Consider the following 20,975-nt stretch of genomic DNA (forward strand, 5'->3'; position numbering starts at 1 on the left):
TTTCAGTACTGCAACCAGAACAATCGGTAACGTGAGCTACTCTTAGACATAAGTGGGTGTTTCTAGTACCGACGTCCGATGATGTAACCCTAGTGGCTACAGGTGGATGTTTATGCATGGTGAGAACAACAAAGTAAACTAATGGCACAAAGTCTTCCACATAAACATGAGATGGATTTCTTTGTAACATACTCCCTGTTATGGATGCAGCTACCTCTTTGGTATTTGTATGGCAGTCTTTAAGTACTCGACGTGCATCCATAAGATGTGGTTACTGCAGATCTATATGAAAGACTAGATATAGAAAAACTGCATACAAATTCCTGAAGGTTTGCACCTATCAGGAGAATTACCATGTCATATACATTCGCTCAATGATGACGAAAATGGTCAATCGTCTAAGTGAATGCTTATATTATCTAGGGATATGTGAACCATCTTATATGCTCATAAACTTTGCATTGACTAGTTTTGATTAATGCAACATCTACTTGATTGGAACTCCTGAAGAGGTCTCCAGAGCACAAAAATGTTTAAAGCAGGAGTTCGAGATGAAATTCTCGATAAAACAAGATCTCAACCTGTTTATTAGGCATTGTAGCTTGAAGACCATTAATTTCGTCAACCTTAAGGGTTTGGACATGTTTAAATGGGCAAGCTAATGCGATTTCAGTCATTCGATCTCTTATCTTTAAGATTGATCAATTTACATCTCAATAAGAGGGATGTGTTACTCTGTGGTTTACATTACACAAAAATGTGTAATTGGTACATTAGATGAAATATGCTATAGATACCTGATATTGGGTTCGTAATAAACACATAAGTCTGGCTCTGCCAGCGCCAATATCGAGACATCGGTCCAAAGAAAACTTTCTCATTTTTGTGGAACCATTAAGCTTGATATTTTGCATAAAAGATCGCTATATGTCTTCCACAGAGAAAAGATAATCAGACTGTTTAAGTTTTGATTTTTGACAGGTTTGTTAAAGCAGCTAAACATTTTCCTAGCTAATTGTCTGGTAATAGAGGATACTTGTTTTCCTCCAATCTGTTCTGATTGTTTAGGCAAAGCTAGTGGAGAATAAAAGGCTGGCACAACAAGATGATCATTAAGAAATTGCATAAAGGTAGATCAAACCAAGTTTTGCGACTAAAGGAAGCAAAATCTAATAAAGTCATTAGAAGATGGCTCATGATCTCTCTGCAATATTATCGAACAAAATGATCAACTAATACGTCTACTCAGCAGGGGAGTAAAGCTATAGAAGACTATGGATATTGGGCATATTGGACATTACGTCGTGTACTCTTTTTCCTTAGTCAAGGTTTTGTCCTATTGGGTTTTCCTTGTCAAGGTTTTAATGAGGCATGCGAGTACGAGTCCACCGTAATCCGCAGCTCAAAATGTTGTACTCTTTTTCCTTCGTCCTGTTTTTCTTATCCCTCTGGGTTTTTCCGGGAAAGGTTTTAACGAGGAAACATCTGCGGGTTTATCATAGTCCTGAGAACTCATGTTTTCCTACGTTCAGGTTTTGTCCCTCTGGGTTTTTCTTGACGAGGTTTTTTAATGAGATAACAACTTAAAACGGTGATCATCTAAGAGATGTATATCCATAGGTTTTCCTAGCAGAATCACATTATATTTCTGCTTCAGGTTTATACCACACACGGTTTTGCAGCATCATCAACATCGCCATGTGCTCCTTGAAGTTCAGATTTCTCCCTAATGGTTTTTCTGACGCAGTTTCACAAAGAAGGAGATTCATTGAAGAGACCAACCTCACTTGGAATTTGAAGTGTTCGGTTTTTGTCCAATAGGGGTTTACCAGCAAATCTCCGACAAGTAAACATATTAGAATGGTGGTCCAAGGGGAGTGTTGTATGACACGTCATCACTTGGATGGCCCACCATTATTACTCTAGCAAAATCTAGAGAATTCATCCACCTCCTTAACTGATCGAGGGATAAGCACCACCGGACATTACTTAGCCATTAAGATTTTGAATATCTCAAATCTTGACACGTTGCTCCTTTGTACAGCCGACTCATTTCTTCTCTGGCTATAAATAGCCTTTGATCTCCACTTTGTAATGTACTTCGGAAAAAAAGAAAAAGCAATGGCATATTTTCATTACGTCCCTTGTCCAGTTAGTTAGTGCTTAATTCGTCTTTCATAATCGTACTATATAGTTGCTATCTCTATATAAATATATAAGCTGCACGGATAAATATATAGGCTGCACGGATAGCTGCTGCGAACCAAATTAAAGAATAGAGAGAGGCTCAGCCATTTTATGAGATTAAGAACATTTTTAATGCAAAGAATCAAAAGAAACCAAGAAACCAAGACTGGTAGTAAAGATTCATGAGAGTCGGAGAAGACTTTTGATGTGAAAAAGTCTGATCACTGAGTTAACTCAGTGTTTCCCGATTTTTCTACTCGATTCAGTCACTCCGATTTGATACTCTCCATATGATTTGGTGAGAATGCAGTAGTAGTGCACCATGTCACTGAGTTTGGTCGACATGGGCTTTACTGTTGTATGAGTTTGGTGCATCGATAGTATGATGTCTTTTTATCAACACTAAAATCTTTGCTAAAAGTACTACTGAAAATGATATCTACCCACCTAGAAAAGTTCGCCCTTTTCTCGCATCTCTCTGGATTCTCTATTCTCATTTCTCTCATTTTTCTGTTGAATTCTTCTAAGACTTCTTCCATAGACTGTTTCTTAAAACTTTTGAACCCTAATTCTCATCCTAGAACCCTTACGTCTTTCAGTAAAACCCTTAAATCTCCTCCGTGTTTCTTCTGTAATAAACCCTTTGTTTTTACAGAAAGATTTCATGGCTTTATCACAATCTCCTTCCTTTTCATCCCTTCGACTAGAACTTCCTCTTCGTCCTCACAGTCCACGAGTCTCTGCTTTCACTCGATGTGTTTCTACAAGAGGATTTGGAGCTCATTTTCTATCACTAAAACATCAAAGAAGTACCAGAAGAACTCCGTTGGTTGTGTCATTTGCTGCTTCTCATGAAGATTCGGTAAGATTGATTCCTCAATTCAAGTACTTAGAAATCATAATGGTCACATAAATTCATTAGGTTTTAGTTTTTTTGGTTTATAAAATTGGGTTTGACAGAATTGTGTCATTTGATAAAGAAAAATTAGGTTTCTTTGTTTGGTTGGTTGGCTACATTGAAGTAGAAACTGCTATTTTATTTTATTTTTGGCTTCTATAGGAAAATTGAGAATTTAGGGTTTATGTGGACTGGGGACTCATAGTGGCATTGGGTGCCCAATTGTAACGGGGATTTGTGAAATAGGTAAATGTAGCAGTTAATCTTACTGAGGGATAATGGTTCACAGTATCCATTTCTAGATTGAGAGAACGTTTTTTACTCTTTAAACATTAAGTGCATCTCTTTTCGTTATTTAGAAGCCCTCAGAAATTGAAGTTGAAAAGACAGAAAGTGAGCTTGAAGCAGGAGCTGAAGAATCACAAGAAGCATGGAAAAAGGCGTTGGAATCATTCAAAGAACAGACAATGAAAATGCAAGAGATGTCTCAAGAAGCCTATGAGGTGTACTATAAGAAAGCTGTGGTGATCTTGAAGGAGACTTCAGAACAGTTAAAAATTCAAGCGGAGAAAGCGAGTCAGGATTTGAGTGTAATAGCCAAGGAGATTAGGGAGGAGGGTAAAGAATATCTTTCAACGGCTGCAGAAAATTCTCCCGAGGAGGTGAAAGACATTGTGGAAACTTTTGCTTCTTCAAAAGATGACCTGAAAGAGGCCTCCAAAGTTCGTGATTTCTATGTTGGAATTCCTTATGGTCGGTTTACCTTTCTGTTTGCTTTTTCAATCACTAATGTCATCTGTTTTTCTACTAATGCTTTTGTTTGAGGTTTCATTTTTTTTCCCATTTATAATGTATTAACGTTCTTCTTACTCTTGTTTTTGTAGGTGCTCTCCTTTCTGTATGCGGTTTCCTTTCATTCATGGTTACAGGAAACCTTTCCGGCATTAGGTTTGGTGTTATCCTAGGTGGTTCTCTTTTGGCTTTAAGTATATCAAGTCTAAGATCATGGAAAAGAGGCGAGTCATCTGACATGGCTTTGAAAGGCCAAGCAGGTTAGTGAATCTGAGAAACTCAGTTGTTGTATTTGTTTTTGCTTTATAACTTCCATCAGTAAATTCATGGTGTTCAATCAAGTGTTAAATGCTGGTGCTAGTTATGCAGTTTAGGTTATATGTTTTTTGAAAATAGCTAGACAAGAATTAGTAGGAAGATGATGGTGAAGTCTATGAATTGGATTTTTTACGTGATTTATTTTATCTCGGGAAGAATTAATCATTCTTTACCGAGGGTTTTGATACTTTAAAAGATGAATAAGGTGCTGTTGCTAAACGTATTTGACTGCCCGAATGATGCTTTTGGTGGTTGTGAATCTTTCTTACAGATATTCTCGACTATTAACAGCAATGGAAATTGTCTTAAAACTATATTGACCCTGTTTCTTTCTAACTTTCTGTGATAATTGTCTTAACTTATATTGTTTCAGCTATTGCTGCTATAATCTTCCTGAGGGACATGCGATTGCTTTCTCAGGTAAGTGTTCTCTTTATCAAGGAGTAATTATAGTGTTGGCATACCTGAACACCGTTATCAGTTTCTGATACATTTTTTTTTCTTTTTCTTGCAGAGGCCTTCACTTCCATGTTCTCTTACGACTTTCATCAGGTCTTTTTCTATCTTCATCCATATATGAATACTCTCTTTTTCATTGCATTTTAGCTTAATTAGATAAAAGTATAGCGATTCAGCTGATTCTGCTCGAGGTTTTCTTGCCCCAAACATGATTCCAAGTGTAACAATAGCAGGATGTATTGGACATCCTTAAATATTTAATGGGCCCTTCATGTTTCAAACATTTCTTATGAACTTAGTCAGAAGTTTATGAAAAATATGTATATGGCATAGTTATTAGTCTCCTAATAATTATTAAGTTCTTTCTTTCCTGACACAATATTACTTTTGCAGTGGTTCCATGGTAGTTTTCTATCTATATAGGATCATAGTAGATAGAGATCAGAAGAAGGCTCCAGACTCAGAGCCCGACATCTCTAATCAGTAGATAGAGATCATTGTTTAGGTACTCGATGACAGTTCGTACATTAAACGAGAAGCCATACAATGCAAGGCTGATAATAGTTAATGGAGGATGTCCGGTCATATTACTTTTGTTTGCTCAGTCGTGACTTTTTCTTCATCTTATTTTTGTTACGTCAGTCTTTTGTAGTTCATGTTTGGCTCAAAAGTTGTAAGAATATTTCTGTTTCAAGTTATACTATTCTTAGCAAGGTTGCTTTGGTGATTCAGGACCCTTCAGCTGCATTGATTGTTATCAAGTTTTGTGTTTCAATTCGACATTGTGGTTTTCCGTTTTGGTTAAACATACTTGCATCACCAGAACTTGTAAACAATAGGGAAGTGATATTGTTCTTTAATAAGAAAGTTCTTATGTTAAGCTAATTCATGCCATCTGAACACCGAATACATGGCTACTCTCCAACAATTTTCACTTCTTAGAAGCAAATGAAGTTTCAAAGGAACTACTCATTGATAAAAATGTCATCTGTAGTTGTCATTTTAAGAAATGACAAAAAAGTGAGGAAAACAATCAAATTATCTATCCAGCTTTTCTGTCAGTTAGCTTGGACTGAGTTTGATCCGTCAGTTTGAAAAGCCATCTTACTATGTAGTGTAGCACAATTTATTTTGACAATCATTGAAGGATTTACAGTACTATGACACTTCAAATAGAGAAGGCGTCTTGTTTATTCAGTTACATGTAGTGCGGATATGTTCAAATTAATCGCTTTCTTGACCTTTCTCGTGATTTGAACATATATCTGGCTTCTTGTTCACAGGTAAAACCTTGCATATGGCTTTCAGAACGCCTCCTTTCTCCAACTTACCTGAAAATTAAAGTACAAAATCTATACGTTAATCAAATCCAGCCATAACCACAGAAGAACAAAAGTTCGGCCCCTTTACACAGACAGTCCAGGTAACCTGCTTACCTCTGTATATTTTGTTGTTGATTACAAGCGTCGGTATGATAATTCCATTCCCACACGTACCTTTGTTCAGCTATAAAATCAATATGATTCTGGTTAGCAATAACCCAAACTGTCTCAAGCTGAACAAACAAACACAAACATAGATATCAACGCAAATACGTATCAAGGGCTTTAACCTGTGCATCCTGTTCAGCACTGAGAGTATTGGATTCTCCACATCTGCATTTAGATCATCTCCCGTACATTCGTCTATCTTCACAATATCAAGGCCTGTCAAGAAAACATATAAAATGGAAACCGAGCATTAAAAAGAATCGCGTAGAATTTTTAGTTAATGCCACCTTCTGTGTTAGTCTCAAGAATAAGATATGGCACCTAAAGATTGAATGACTTGATCTGCACATTCCTTGTTAAATTTCTGTTCCTTCATGGAACATCTGTTTCCAAATTCAGTAACATAATCCCACCAAACCCATGGCATACCACTTTCATTAGCAACTTTAAACAAACAAAGCTGTCTTAAGTTTTCAATGACAACATCTTTCCCATCATATCCTTTACTAAAATCTTGATTAGGATCAGGAGCGCAGTACCGCCCTTTATTAATACACTGAGATTTGCATTGTTTTGATAAGGTAAAAACTGCAGGACAGTACCAAATCGGATAGTGTGGAGTGAACTTGGTATAACCTTTCTGTTCAAGTAACTTTGCTGCTCTTTTGAAGTTGTTAACAAATTCAATCTGTTTATCGCATTTAGTCCCGCATCCGCTGTTTATGTCAGTCCACAATTCATACTCAACTCTCTCAGTAGCGTCAACTGGCGATTTTCTCCAGTTTAGTTTAACATTAACCATCTCGCCACTGAATAGAGCTTCCTTGATGCTGTCTCCAAGAGTTTTAGTTGTTAGAATAGATGGTATTGATACATTTCTTAGATGGTCTTCTATGAGAACAATTGTTGGAAGAGGTTCGACAGCGTAATCTGCTACGAGAACTGCGGATGCTCCTGCATTCTGCGCATACCATGCTTTCAATTTGAAGTAACAATCTGGAATCAAATTAAACATCAAGTAATTAAATTTCAATAAAAATCTCAAAAGATTTTTTTCTTGACATACAACTTGGAAAAGTTTTACCTCCTCTATCAACTAACAGTAAAGTAGGCAATTCTCCTGGTTTCGAATTCAAAGATACGTTGAATTTACTGAAATCTTTGCATCCCTTTGTATTCATTTTTGGATAAATGACATTACCTATAACCGTAGCTTCTTCTTCTTGAGAACTCCCAAAATTTAAGATGGCACAATCATAGTCATGTTTGAGTGATTTTGGTGAAGTGATTGTTAAGCATTTCTTGTTACCCATACAAGAACTGGTCACGAGAAAGAACACCAAAATGAAAGCAGCTAATTTTCCTTTCATTGTTTGGAACCCCAAAGAACAAAAACAAGATTAAAGAAGGTAAATCTGAACTTTCTCCTTTGAATGTAAGTATTTCAGTCAAGGGGTAAGATAAATGGGAGCTGGAAAATTAAGTATTTAAGTGAAAGATCCCTTGTTTCATTTTTAAAATTTGTGGAATGTCTTCTCTTTGAATAATTCATCCTTAATAAGACAAATCACACAATGATCTTACATATTTTTTAATTAATTAATTCAATGCCGTCCATGACCGCGTTTTAACTTTTGAGAGAGACCCATTGGTAAAATATTTTGTTTAAACTACCATTGGAATTATTCAACTAGTCCAGGCTGCTACATAGGAAATACACTGAAGATGTAAACATAAGCATGGGTCAAGGAACATATATACCTTGACCATGGATTTTATTACAATGCCACACATACATATGAAGATACAGAATCCAAACATTTTAAGATTGATTGACTAGTGTCGGTATATTGATTAATCATACTGGATTTCCATACCATCAATTGTAACAAACTTTGCTAATGTTCCTGAATATTTTGGTACTAGAGTAACAAGAATTTCTTTATCATCTTCAGCATCTAAATCTTCAAGAATGTTATTTAATCCTAACTTCAAACTAGTCTTGATTTTCTTGCCTTTATGATAATCTCCATGTGCATGTGGTACATTAGTGAAACAACCTGCATATTCACTTGATTCGGGACCAACCTTGTCGTCTTCATTGATATAGACATCAAATTTTACAGGAGCACCTCTGTCGATCTCAATTCCGCTTATAATCAAAATCTCTTCTTTATTTTCTTTTTCTTTCTTGCTTCTTGATTTTGTGTTTAGCCTTTTAACCAAAACTCGTACTGTCTTATCGAGTATTATAGGGAACTGTGTCGTGCCCACTGCTCTCTTCTGTTCTATTTTATTCCGGAGCATCCTTGCTTTAGGAACTTTGGGCTTTGTTTGCAGCCACGGAATTTCCACATCCTGATACTTGAACCTTAGATTTTCTGGTTCCAGACAATCTTTAACCTGCAAATTATCTATAGATTATTAGCAGTACATTTTAAGTAGGCTGTAGTCTGCAAATATTCCATAGGTGAAAATTCAAGCAGGTGTTGGAATAGAGAATTTAAATACATACCGTCACTCTGACGAGCTGTTTTTTCTCATCATAGAAAAGAAAAGCAGCATTTAAGAAATCAGGATCAGTGTAGTCCTTCCGTTTTCCTCCTAAACTCTTCCATACAGTCCACATTCTGTCAATGTTTGCATGATGAGTGAAAAAGATTGGATCCCTTGCTGCAGAATAGAAGTTACCCATGTCTTCCCTGTTAGGTTGTGTTCTATCTCCAGTCCAAAGATGAATTGTATTATGGGGAGCAAGCTCAATTGTTCCTGCACCAGGATTTGGTGGATCACCGGCTCGATATGGAGATCCTAAGAAAAGTGTGGGTGTCGTTCCTCCAGACACCACTTGTCGGTACATAGTAGCAAGATTTTCATTAATTTGTTGTTGTGCAGAATCAACAAAACTGTAATTAAGATCAACTGTAGTTGGTGGTTGATGTTGAGCGTCACGAAGTGGATTGTAAAGAGCAGAAGCGGGGTTCATATACATAGATGGCATTTGCATACCAGCAGGAGAATCCCAGTTCCAGTATGGTAAAGCAAAAGTTGGATCACCAATTAGACTACCCAATATCTTCTCATGGAAGTAAAGATAGTATCTATGAAATGGAAAGAAAAGCCAGCCTCTATGGACTTGAATTTCTAATCCAGGGTAACCAGCTAAAGATTGATTGAAAGCATCACCACAATAAGCACAGTGGACATTACCTTGTTGGTAAAAGCTACGGGGATCATCGTCGGGCAAAGCTTTCATTAGTTCATAGGCTTTGTTATATTTAGCAATATAAGCCTCATCAACTAACTGAGCTGCCGGGCGAATCCTAAGAGGAGTAGAAGAAGATGGTTTCTTAAAATCAACAATTTGTGTATTTAGTGGTGGACAACAATCCACTGGTGTTTCTGCTTGACCACAGTTTGACGCTGGTGGAGGTATAGGAGCCGCAATAGCCATACCGTCTGCACCGAATCTAGATGTTGTTGCACCATATAAACCTCCTAGACCAATAAGTATATTTCTTCTACCAATGAAAATGCTACTGGATCCATCTTGATCATGGTCTTTATTGTTTGCTCTACATTGGATAACTCTAAGATGATTGTGTTTTTGTTTCCTAATCACAGAAATCTGTGTCATCTTTTGAGATAAACTAGGACATGTAGATAGAGTCGTTGAGGAAGCAGTAGAAATGGAGGGAAGGGAAGAAAGAGAAGCCATGAATTTGCTGAATATTGAACAAATCTATGAGCGATGAGTCAGTTTTACAGATGAAATGAAATGAAATGGAATTTGGTAGGAATTTTTATATTTTCTTCACCTTTTAAATTCAGATTCTTTTATTTTAATTTCTATTAACTAGATTTGGTAACATGAATGTGATACTTTTTAACCAAAACAAGAAAAGGAATTACGTATGTATGTCTACTGCAGCCTGCTTAATGCTTAGGTAACTTTGAAACTGACAACTTTGTTTTGGTTAGTTGAGAGTAATTAATAATGTACGTGGTTCGCAAATTCAGTCGATAGTGGATCAGGTAGAGGATATAGCAGCCCTTGAAAAAGTAAATTGGAGTGCAGTAGCATGGGTCAAGGAACATATACACCTTGACCATGTGAAATTTATACTACAATACCACACATACGTCTTAAGATAGAAAATCCAAACATTTCAAGACAACTTAGCTAGTCCGGATATATATATTGATTAATCAAACTGGATTTCCATTCCGTCGATGGTAAGAACATCCTTATTTGCTCTTCCTGAATCTCTTGGTACCATCGTAACAAGAATGTCATCATCATCTTCAGCATCAATATCTTCAAGAATACCAGTTATTCCCAACTTCAAACAAGTCTTGGTTTTCTTGCTTTCATGGTCTTCATGTACATGTGGTACATTTGTGAAACTACCTGCATATTCACTTGATTCGGGACCAACCGTGCCATCATCATTGATATAGACATCAAATTTTATAGGATCACCTCTATCGAGCCCAATACCGCTTATAATCAACATTTCTTCCTTATCTTCTTTTTCTTTCTTGCTTCGTTTCTTTGTAATTGGCCTTTTAACCAGTACCTGTACTGTCTTATCGAGTGTTATAGGGTATTCCGTTTCGCACACTGCTTTCTTCTTTGCTATTTTATTCCGGAGCGTTCTTGCTAGAGAAGTTCTGGGTTTCATTTGCAGCCATGGAATTTGCACTTCTTGATACTTGAACCTTAGATTCTCTGGCTCCAAACAATCTTTAACCTGCAAATTATCTTTAGATTATTAGCAACATACTAAATAGGCTGTAAGCTGTAGACATTGTGGTTTTTGGTGAATGTAACATATACCCGCACTTTGACGAGCTGTTTTTTCTCATCATAGAAAAGAAAAGCAGCATTTAAGAAATCAGGATCGGTGAAATCCTTTCGGTTTCCTCCTAATCTCTTCCATATAGTCCACATTCGGTCAATGTTTGAATGATGAGCGAAAAAGATTGGATCCATCACTGCAGAATAGAAGTCACCCATGTCTTCCCTGTTTGGTTGTCTTGGATCTCCAGTCCAAATATGAACTGTGTTATGGGGAACAAGCTCAATTGTCCCTGCACCAGGATTCGGTGGATCACCGGCTCGATATGGAGATCCTAGGAAAAGTGTGGGTGTCTTCCCACCAGACACCATCTGACGATACATCGTAGTAAGGTTTCTGGTAATCAGTTGTCGTGCAGGGAGATTAGGCTCCACGAAATTGTAATTAAGATCAATTATAGTTGGTGGTAGATGTCGAGGGTCACGAAATGGATCGTAAAGAGCGGAACCTGGGTTTAGATACATTGGAGGCATCTTCATACCAGGAGGAGAATCCCAGTTCCAAAACGGTAAAGCAAATGTCGGATCACCAATTAAACTACCTAATATTTTCTCGTGGAAGTAAAGATAGAATCTATGGAATGGCAAGAAAAGCCAGCAACTATGTACTTGAATTTCCAAACCAGGGAAACCAGCTAAAGACTGATCGAAAGCATCAGAACAGTAAGCACAGTGGACATTAGCTTGCTGGTAAAAACTACGTGGATCATCGTCGGGTAAAGCTCCCGTTAGTTCATAAACTTTGTTATATTTAGCGATATAAGCCTCATCAACTAAATGAGCAGCCGGACGAATCCTAAGAGGAGTTGAAGAAGATGGTTTTTTAAAATCGATAATTTTTCTACTTGCGGTGGACAACAATCCACTGGTGCAGCACCAGCAGGAATGTTTGCTGGACCACAGGTTGATATATCAGGTGGAGGTATGGGAGCCGCAACAGCTATACGGTCTTACACCAAATCCAGTTGATGTTGTTGCGCCATATAAACCTCCTAGACCAACAAGCATATTTCTTCTATCAATGAAACTGCAGCTGGTAGTTTCATTTTCACGGTCTTTATTAGCTCTACACTGGATAACTCTAAGATGGTTATAGTTGAGTTTCCTAATCACAGAAATCTGCGTCATCTTTCGAGATAAACTAGGACATGGAGATTGAGATTTTGAGGAAGCGGTAGAAATGGAGTGCAGGCTTGAAAGAGAAGCCATGTCTCTACTGTTGTCTGAGTATTGAACAAGCGCTTTTTATAGAGGAAATGGAACGGGATTGGGAAGGAATTATTATATTTTCGTTACCTTTTAAATTCAATATTTTACTGAAATTGATCTTAATTTGATTTGGCAACATGAATGTGAAACTCAATTGATGTTGATGTTAGTTCTTTTGATTAATGGTTGCAATTCATTCCAAATTAAATTGCAAGCGCTTCCAACTGATCAAAGAATTCTGTATGTATCATGCAGCAACTTTTGCATGTATTTAAATATAGTTACCCTCTAATCAAAAAAAGAAAAGTAATTACGTATGTATATCTCCCGCTTAGTTAGATTTTTGAAATTGACAATTGCTGTGGTTAGTCAAGAGTAAATATACTTGGTTGTATAGCAGCCGTAGAACAGGATACTCCTTGGCTCTTACTTTTAATTTTACTTTCAATTCTTGTCTTCCTAGGTGCAGTCCTCCTCACTGTATGTGGTTTACTTTGGTTCATGGTACCGGAATTAAACATTTCCGGCAGTATGTTCAGTGTGGTTGTATATTAAGTATATGAAGTCCCAAGATCATGGAAAAGAGGCGAGTCATCTGACATAGCTTTGAAAAGTCAACCAGGTTTCTGAATCTGAGAAACTCCATTATCGTAGTAGATCCATGTTGATCAATAAAGTGCTAAATGTGCAGATGTACTTGATCTCCAGAGAAAAGTTATTTCTCCTAGACAAGCTTGGTATTTTCGATACTCTGATCTCCAGAGGCATATTGAATACATACCTTTGCGCTTTATTTGGCTAGATATTATTCCAAAGGTGATGGCTGGTCGTGGTCGAAATTCATACCTCCTGAATTGATGAGCTTTCAATCGCAAGTCCCAAAATCATCATCTGATGGCTGTTAGTTTTAAGGTCTTGCTTGATCTTTGCATCGTTCAAAATTTTTCATCCAAAAATGAGATATCCTTAAGAGTTTTGGATACATATGTAACTGGGATTCGCATTTCATGTAGTCATAACACACAATAAACCATACATTAAAGATGTTAATAGCATAAGCACGGGTCAAGGAACATATACACCTTGACCATGAATCTTATTACAAACCCACACATACATCAAGGAAAGATTAAGTACTAATGAAGATAGATAATTCAATCATTTTAAGATGATTTACTCTCGATATATTAATTAATCGAACTGGATTTCCATACCATCAATTGTACAAACCTCCATCCCATTTTCTGACTCTCTTGGTACCATAGTAACAACAATATCCTCATCATCTTCAGCCTCTAAATCTTCAAGCACATCGTTCAATGCTAACTTCAAAGGAGTCTTGATTACCTCATAATTGACCTCTTCTCCATGTGCATGTGGTACATTAGCCAAACTACCTGCGCATGCAGTTGAATCCATACCAGCATCACCATCGTAATTGATGAATACATCAAACTTAACTGGAGCACCTCTGTAAAACTCAACACCGTTTAGAACCAACATTTCCTCTTTCTCTTCTTTTTCTTTCTTACTTCGTTTCTTTGTAATTGGCCTCTTAACCAAAACTTGCACCGTCCTGTCGACTGTTACAGGGAATGTTGTCGGGCGCACAGCATTTTTGTCGACCTTGTTTGTTGTAGGAGCTCTGGGCTTTGTTTGAAGCCATGGAATTTTCACGTCCTGATACTTGTACCTTAAATTCTCTTGCTCCAAGGAATCTCTAACCTGCAAATGATCGATAGATTCATTATTAGCAATATAGCTGTTTGTTGTATATATTTAAGCGCAATGTCCTGGAACATGATTATAGTTCTCGTAGAACGATTAACAAGTCGAGCAGAGATGGAACTAGAGAGTTTAACGTACCGTCACTCTCACGGCTTGTTTATTCTCATCAAAGAAAATAAAACTTGAATTCAAGAAATCAGGATCGGTGAAATCCCGTCGTCTTCCTCCTAAACTCTTCCATATAGTCCACAGACGGTCAACATTCGAATGGTGAGCGAAAAAAGATTGGATCTCTCGCTGCAGAATAGAAGTTACCCATATCTTCCCTGTTAGGTTGTCTTGGATCTCCAGTCCAACGGTGAACCGGACCATGGGGGACATTGTCAATCGTTCCTGCACCAGGAGCTGGAGGATCACCGGCTCGATATGGAGATCCTAAGAAAAGTGTGGGTGTCTTTCCACCAGACACCACTTGCCGGTACATAGTAGTAAGGTTGTTATAAATCAGTTGTTCTGGAGGGAGATTAGTTTCGTCGACGCCGTTATAATTAAGATCAAGTAAAGCTGGTGGTTGATGTCGAGGGTCACGAAGTGGATCGTAAAGAGCAGAACGCGGATTTGTATAGAAAGAAGGCATTTGCATACCAGCAGGAGAATCCCAGTTCCAGTATGGTAAAGCAAAAGTTGGATCACCAATTAAACTACCCAAGATTTTCTCATGGAAGTAGAGATAATATCTATGGAACGGAAAGAAAAGCCAGCATCTGTGAACTTGTATTTCCAAATTTGGGTAACCAGCTAAAATTTGACTGTAAGCAGCATCACAGTAAGCGCAGTGGACATTAGCTTGCTGGTAAAAACTACGTGGATCATCATCGGGCAGAGCTCTCATAAGTTCATAGGCTTTGTTAATTTTAGCGACATAAGCCTTGTCAACTAAATGAGCAGCTGGACGAACCCTTAGAGGAGAATGACGAGATGGTGGCTCAAAATCGATGATGTTTGTGTTTGGTGGACAACAATTTATTGATGGCGCACCAGGCGGAAGATTTGCTGGACCACAATCTGATAAATCAGGTGGAGGTATGGGAGCTGCAACAGCCATACGGCCGTCTGCACCAAACCGAGCTGATGTTGCACCATATAAACCTCCTAGACCAAGAAGCATGTTTCTTCTATCAATGGAACTGCTGCTAGTTTCGTTTACACGGTCATCTTCATTATGGTTTTTGTTAGTTCTGCACTGGATAATCTTATGATGGTTATATTTTTGTTTCCTAATTGCAGAAATCTGTGACGGCTTTTGAGATGAGCTAGGGCATGCAGAGAGGGACTTTGAAGAAGTAGTGGAAATGGAGTGAAGGGAAGAAAGAGAAGCCATGGCTTTGCTGTGGTTTGGATATTGAACAAAGTTTATGATCTTTGAAGCATTTTATAGATAAAATTATAAGCGGGACTTGGTAGGAATTTTTCTATTTTCTTTTCCTTTTAATTCCAAAAAGTTTCTATGACTCTAGCTACCATTTATTCACGTTGCGTGCCGGTACAACGAACTTTAATTCGTAGGTAATACTTTATTTTCTCGCAGGTAATACTTTATTTTCATGGTACTCTACAAAAATAAAAACTTGTTTTCTACAGTGTGGTCTTATCCTGCATTAATTTATAGTAAACTTGATACTTGGCATAGTTATGGTATATCCTCATTCACATCAATCAGTTGGTATAACAATGGGAGCGGGCCAAAGTGTACGTAAATACATGTTGACGCAAAGAAGAATAACTAGCCTAGAGTAACTTATGCACATTTCCATGCAGACTCCTACGGCTGCACACAGACCCCCTAAATTTGTTTTTTTTTTATCTATATTTTGCCCAGCTTTTCATTTTTGGGCTCTTCACCTTTTCAACACTTGTAGCCAAATAGGCGATATATGCCAATTTGTTTACTTTTCCTTTGAATTAACCTCTGATATTGGAGCGGTGGATTACTTTTTTCGGCCTTTTGTTTTACTTTTTACTGACTTTTGATTTACTTTTTACCGATTTCATCTTCCCAGAAGTAGAAGCCAGAAACAGAAATTATATTGCTTCACAAAAATTCAACTTTTCTGCTTCCAAAAATCGTTTTGAAAAATCATTGACAAACATTTCTGACTTTTCGATTTCCAAAAATTGAAAAGCAACTTGTTAGTGTACATCCAAACACCCTATTAATCTATATTTTTCCGTCTCTTCCCAAGCCTTAACCACCTAATAGTGCCACGGTTGGTACATGGTACCTACCAAGCAAATTAAGGCAAATTCACTTTACATATCTTGTTCTAGTTATAGGTTCAAGCCAACGGTGGAGTCTGCAGATTATTTTTGCATGCTTTTAGTTAAACTACAACGACCGATTAAAATGACCTTCTGAAATTATTTATTAACTAGATTGGCAACATGAATGTGAACCCCAATGGTTGTTGCCAGTTCCTTCTTTTGGTGGACGGTTGCAATTCACTCGAAATTGTTGCCAGTTCCTTCTTTTGGTGGACTATAATATAAATTGCAACCGCTTTTAACTAATTAAGTGATTACTTATTATTTAGACAACAACTTATGGATGGATTTCAATAGAACTACTTTCCAATGAATAGATTCAAAGTAATAGCGTATGTACATTCTCCTGCTTAATTTGATTTGATATTGACAAATCGTTGAGGTTTGTTAAGAGTAGTGTGGTTAGCTAATTTAGTCATTAGTGGATCATGTAGAGGCGTATGTTAGCCGATAACCCGTCACTGTTACTTTTGCTTTGGCTTTTTACTTTCACTTGTTATGGAACTGAGGTCGTCGACTTATTACTATCTTTACTAGATAAATTTACGTGACAAATTTTAGTACATCATAAATATTGGGTCACATGGCATATTTTGATTACAAAGATAGACTTCGGTTTCACGATGCACATTTTATGCTATGGTGAGAAATATCAGAGAAGATAAGAAGCAGAAAAAGTATTTTTGTTATTGAATGAAAAATTAAAAACAATACAGACTGTCTGAGAGTATGTATTTGTTTTATCATTACAGGACTGACTTGTCTGTAAGGTCAACATAACTTTGACTTGATAAGATTTGACTTGACTGAATGTTGTACTTAACAGCCCCCTCAAGTTGATACTGGCATCCACAGAATTCAACTTGACAGACTCAATCAAAAAATAACAACAACTGAAAATTTAAAACATAACAAAAGAATGAAGAGCAAGTCCAGAAAACAAAGCAGCTTCATTGTCAGAGGAGAGTTCTTCTTCATCAGCAGTACATGAAGAGTTTTGACACTCAGATACATCAACAGCAGCACTTGAAGTATCTCCCAACAGTTGTTGAAGTAAAGAAGTAAAAGTAGGTGAGCACAACCCTTTTGTGAATAAGTCTGCAATCTGACTTTCATAAGGAACATGTTGAATCTTCACAAAACCTTTATCAACCAAATCCCTTACTACATGATACTGAACTTCTATATGCTTGGCCCTGGAATGAAAAACAGGATTAGAAGCCAAGAAAATAGCTGAAGTGTTATCACATAACATTTGCATTGGAAGTTGAACTGAGATTTGCAATTCCTTAAACACATTAGATAGCCATTCTAACTCAGATGCAATAACGGATAAACATTTATATTCTGCTTCAGCAGAAGACCTGGAAACAGTGGGTTGTTTCTTACTAGACCATGAAATGAGAGAACTTCCCAGAAATATAGCATAACCAGATGTAGACCTTCTTGTATCTGGGCATCCATCCCAATCAGAATCTGTATAAGCTCTTACTGTGGAGATATCCCCTTTGTGTAGAGTAATTCCAACTCCAACAGTACCCTTCAAATATCTCAAAATTCTTTTAACTAAATGATAATGAACATCAGTTGGTGCATGCATGAATTGTGACACATAGTTAACTCCAAAAGAAATATCTGGTATAGTATTTGTTAAATACTGAAGACTACCTACTATTGTCCTATATTCAGCTGCATTTTCCAACAAAACACCATCATGGATAGAAGCTCTGGATTCTTTAACTACAGGTGTAGAACAAGGTTTGCAGTCAAGCATATTTGTCTTTTTAAGTAATTCTAAATTATATTTCTTTTGTGTAAGAGCCAAAGAATTTTCATTTCTGTGAGCTTCAATACCCAAAAAATAACTCAGATCCCCTAATTGTCTCATAGCAAACTCAACACTTAAAGCTTGAACTAGCTTATCCATAGCAACATCAGAATTCCCAGTAAGAATAATGTCATCAACATATAAAAGAAGTATCATCATTTCAGAGGAAGAAGTATAGATGAACATTGAATAATCACACACTGATCTTGTAAAACCAAATTTAACCAAAAAACTACTAAACCTCTCAAACCAAGCTCTTGGTGCTTGTTTGAGACCATATAAACTTTTCTTTAAGTGACAAACAAAATCTGGAAATTCAGGATCCACAAAACCTTGTGGTTGATCCATGTAAACATCTTCATTTAAGTATCCATGCAAAAACGCATTTGATACATCTAACTGTTTTATTTTTCAGTTTTGTGAAACAGCTAAAACCAATACAATTCTCACTGTAGTAGATTTAACTACAAGACTAAAGGTTTCTCCATAATCAACACCATCTTGTTGATTATAACATAAATCCACGAATCTGGGTTTGAATCTATCAACTTTGCCATCTGCTTTAAGCTTAATCCTATAGACCCATTTGCAACCTAAAATGTTCATGTGAGGTTCTGGTTTAACTAATTCTCAAGTGTCATTATCCTTTAAAGCAGTATGCTCCTCTTTCATTGAGACTTGCCCCTGAGGAATCTTGATTGCACTCTTAAAGGTTTTTGGTTTAGATGGAATATCTAACAAAGATGAAAAAGCAACTGGAAGAGGATGTTTAACAGTACAATGCATGACATGATCTGGAAAAGTTTTTAGTTTTACAACACCTCTCATAGATCTTGTGACAATGGAACTAGAAGGAGCAGAAGGAGAAGGTAAATCAGTAATAATAGGAGATGAAGACAAATCAGAAATTTCAGGAATTGTAGATGAAGAAGAACTAGAATGACAAGAATCAGATGAATAATAAAATTCTTGTTCTGAAAAAGATTACATTTGTTGAAATATGCAGTTTTCTTGAAATTGGATCATAATACTTATACCCTTTGTGTAAGGGATTGTAACCTATAAACACACATTTGACTGACTTAGGAGAAAGTTTATCTGATCTTGAATGACCCAAAAAAGGATAACATACAGTGCCAAAAACCTTAAGAAAACTATAATCAGGTAAAACAGAATGAAGAACTTCAAAAGGAGATTTATTGTGAAGAATTGGAGTTGGTGTTCTGTTAATTAGATATGTTGCAGTTAAGAAAGCATCATACCAAAAATGTTTAGGACAGAAAGAATTAAAAAGTAAAATATTGCCCATTTCAGTTATATGTCGATGCTTTCTCTCAGCAAGACCATTTTGCTGAGGAGTATTGGGACAAGAAATTCTGATGTTAATGCCCTTTTAAGTAAGAAAAGTACCCAAAGCACCTTTTACAAGTTCACTAGCACCATCTGTTTGAAAAGATTGTATCTTTGTAGAAAACAAATTTTCAGTTAAGTTTTTGAAATGGATAAAACACTTTAAAACATCAGTTTTCAGTTCCATTGGATATATCCAATGAAACCTACTATAATCATCAATGAATGATATGTAGTATTTAAAACCTTGTAAAGAAGGAACTGGTGAGGGTCCCCATTCATCACAATGAATCAATGATAAAGGAGTAAGAGCATGAGAATGATATAAATGAAAAGGTAACCTTTTACTTTTGGCAATTTGACAAGAATGGCATAAAGATGGAGGGGATTTTGAAGAATTAACAATAATGTGTTTAGATGAATGAAGTTGTTTAACAATATTATCAGAAGGATGACCTAATCTACAATGCCAAAGTTCTGGAGAACCATGTAATGCAGACAAAGCATGATGAAAGTTTTGAGAAGAAATAGGATATAAATTGTTAACCATTCTACCTTTTGCTAAGAGTGCATTAGTGGACAAGTCTCTTATTTCATATCATGTAGGGTCTAGCCTAAAGTAACACTTGTTATCTGATGTAAACTGACCCACTGACAACAAGTTATGTTTCATCTCAGGAACACGGAGAACATTCTGTAACTGAAAACTAGCATGAAGTATGAAAACTAGAATTACCAGTCAGAGAAATAGGTAATGACTTACCATTGCCAATTTTAACTGAGTCCTTTCCCTTGTAGGAGGAAGTATTATGCAACAATGAAGCATCACCTGTCATGTGAGCTGAAGCCCCAGAGTCTGATAGCCATAAATTAGATCTTGAAGGATCATCATTAATATGAATTGAATTAGTATGTTGACTTGAAAAATCTTGTGGTGTAGTAGAAGTAGAATTCCCAATTGCTGATTGTGAAGGCTCAAAAACACTAACAAAACCAGAATTTGATGGAGGATAATATCGAAAATGGCACCTGCTTGCATAATGCCCTTTCTTTCTGCAAATTTGGCAATCAACTTGTGATAAATCAAACCTCCTAGATCCACCAGTTGATGTAGAACTACTTCCTGGATCATAATTTTCTTGAATATTAGAAGAACTACTTCCATACTGTCCACTTATATTCCCATTACCTCTTCCATAAGGAAAATTTGAACCATTCTTATTCTTGCCACCATTAGCATTATAACTACTCCCTGAATTAGAATTACCATTTCTTGCATATAAGCCGGAATTATGTTGACTATCATAAACTCCAGTAGTATCACGGTCTTGATCAAATAACCATTGCTCAAGGTAAGTAGTCTTGCTTTCAACTCACTAAAAGTATAAGGATTATCTCTATTTTGAGCTGAGATAACAAAAGTATCATACTCCCTACCCAAACCATTCAAAACATGCATTATAAGATCAGAATCACTAACTTTCTCTCCAATGACAGCTAGGGAATCTGTTATGGACTTAATTTTCTGTAAAT

At 36.7% G+C, this 20,975-nt stretch overlaps 3 protein-coding genes and 3 pseudogenes across 4 annotated transcripts; 1 reads left to right on the forward strand and 5 right to left on the reverse strand.

Annotated features, from left to right (window-relative positions):
* The first annotated feature begins 2,112 nt into the window (after positions 1-2,112).
* Positions 2,113-5,535, forward strand: LOC113321285 (protein FATTY ACID EXPORT 3, chloroplastic-like). 2 transcript variants are annotated; one of them, XM_026569182.1, is made up of 6 exons: positions 2,113-3,049; positions 3,445-3,838; positions 3,970-4,137; positions 4,569-4,615; positions 4,710-4,747; positions 5,048-5,535. In XM_026569182.1, the coding sequence occupies exons 1-6, from the start codon at positions 2,852-2,854 to the stop codon at positions 5,139-5,141; spliced, it is 939 nt and encodes a 312-aa protein (XP_026424967.1). In that variant the 5' UTR covers positions 2,113-2,851; the 3' UTR covers positions 5,142-5,535. The 2 variants fall into 2 exon arrangements, with proteins under 2 accessions (XP_026424967.1, XP_026424968.1); XM_026569183.1 differs by having other exon boundaries at positions 3,448-3,838.
* Positions 5,536-5,766: 231 nt separating this feature from the next.
* LOC113321284 lies at positions 5,767-7,923 on the reverse strand (annotated as a pseudogene).
* Positions 7,924-7,979: 56 nt separating this feature from the next.
* Positions 7,980-9,925, reverse strand: LOC113321283 (polyphenol oxidase, chloroplastic-like). The gene is made up of 2 exons (XM_026569180.1): positions 8,660-9,925; positions 7,980-8,547 (listed from the first exon to the last, which is right to left on the reverse strand). The coding sequence occupies exons 1-2, from the start codon at positions 9,860-9,862 to the stop codon at positions 7,999-8,001; spliced, it is 1,752 nt and encodes a 583-aa protein (XP_026424965.1). The 5' UTR covers positions 9,863-9,925; the 3' UTR covers positions 7,980-7,998.
* Positions 9,926-10,349: 424 nt separating this feature from the next.
* Positions 10,350-12,214, reverse strand: LOC113324189 (annotated as a pseudogene).
* A 1,010-nt stretch (positions 12,215-13,224) lies between these two features.
* LOC113320529 lies at positions 13,225-15,464 on the reverse strand (annotated as a pseudogene).
* Positions 15,465-17,165: 1,701 nt separating this feature from the next.
* LOC113324190 (uncharacterized mitochondrial protein AtMg00810-like) lies at positions 17,166-18,440 on the reverse strand. The gene has a single exon (XM_026572513.1). The coding sequence runs from the start codon at positions 18,438-18,440 to the stop codon at positions 17,166-17,168; it is 1,275 nt and encodes a 424-aa protein (XP_026428298.1).
* Between the last annotated feature and the right edge of the window lie 2,535 nt (positions 18,441-20,975).

This window comes from Papaver somniferum, chromosome 11, assembly GCF_003573695.1.
Source record: "Papaver somniferum cultivar HN1 chromosome 11, ASM357369v1, whole genome shotgun sequence".
NCBI classification, from domain to species: Eukaryota; Viridiplantae; Streptophyta; class Magnoliopsida; order Ranunculales; family Papaveraceae; genus Papaver; species Papaver somniferum.

What these genes read in the sequence shown, in the direction of transcription:
- LOC113321285 (XM_026569182.1), top strand. Translation starts at nt 2,852, where the DNA reads ATGGCTTTATCACAATCTCCTTCCTTTTCATCCCTTCGACTAGAACTT. An exon ending in CTGCTTCTCATGAAGATTCG is followed by an intron (nt 3,050 to 3,444) that starts GTAAGATTGATT and finishes TTCGTTATTTAG; the next exon opens with AAGCCCTCAGAAATTGAAGT. An exon ending in ACATGCGATTGCTTTCTCAG is followed by an intron (nt 4,616 to 4,709) that starts GTAAGTGTTCTC and finishes TTTTTCTTGCAG; the next exon opens with AGGCCTTCACTTCCATGTTC.
- LOC113321283 (XM_026569180.1), bottom strand. Translation starts at nt 9,862, where the DNA reads ATGGCTTCTCTTTCTTCCCTTCCCTCCATTTCTACTGCTTCCTCAACG. An exon ending in AACAGCTCGTCAGAGTGACG is followed by an intron (nt 8,548 to 8,659) that starts GTATGTATTTAA and finishes GATAATTTGCAG; the next exon opens with GTTAAAGATTGTCTGGAACC.
- LOC113324190 (XM_026572513.1), bottom strand. Translation starts at nt 18,440, where the DNA reads ATGGATCAACCACAAGGTTTTGTGGATCCTGAATTTCCAGATTTTGTT.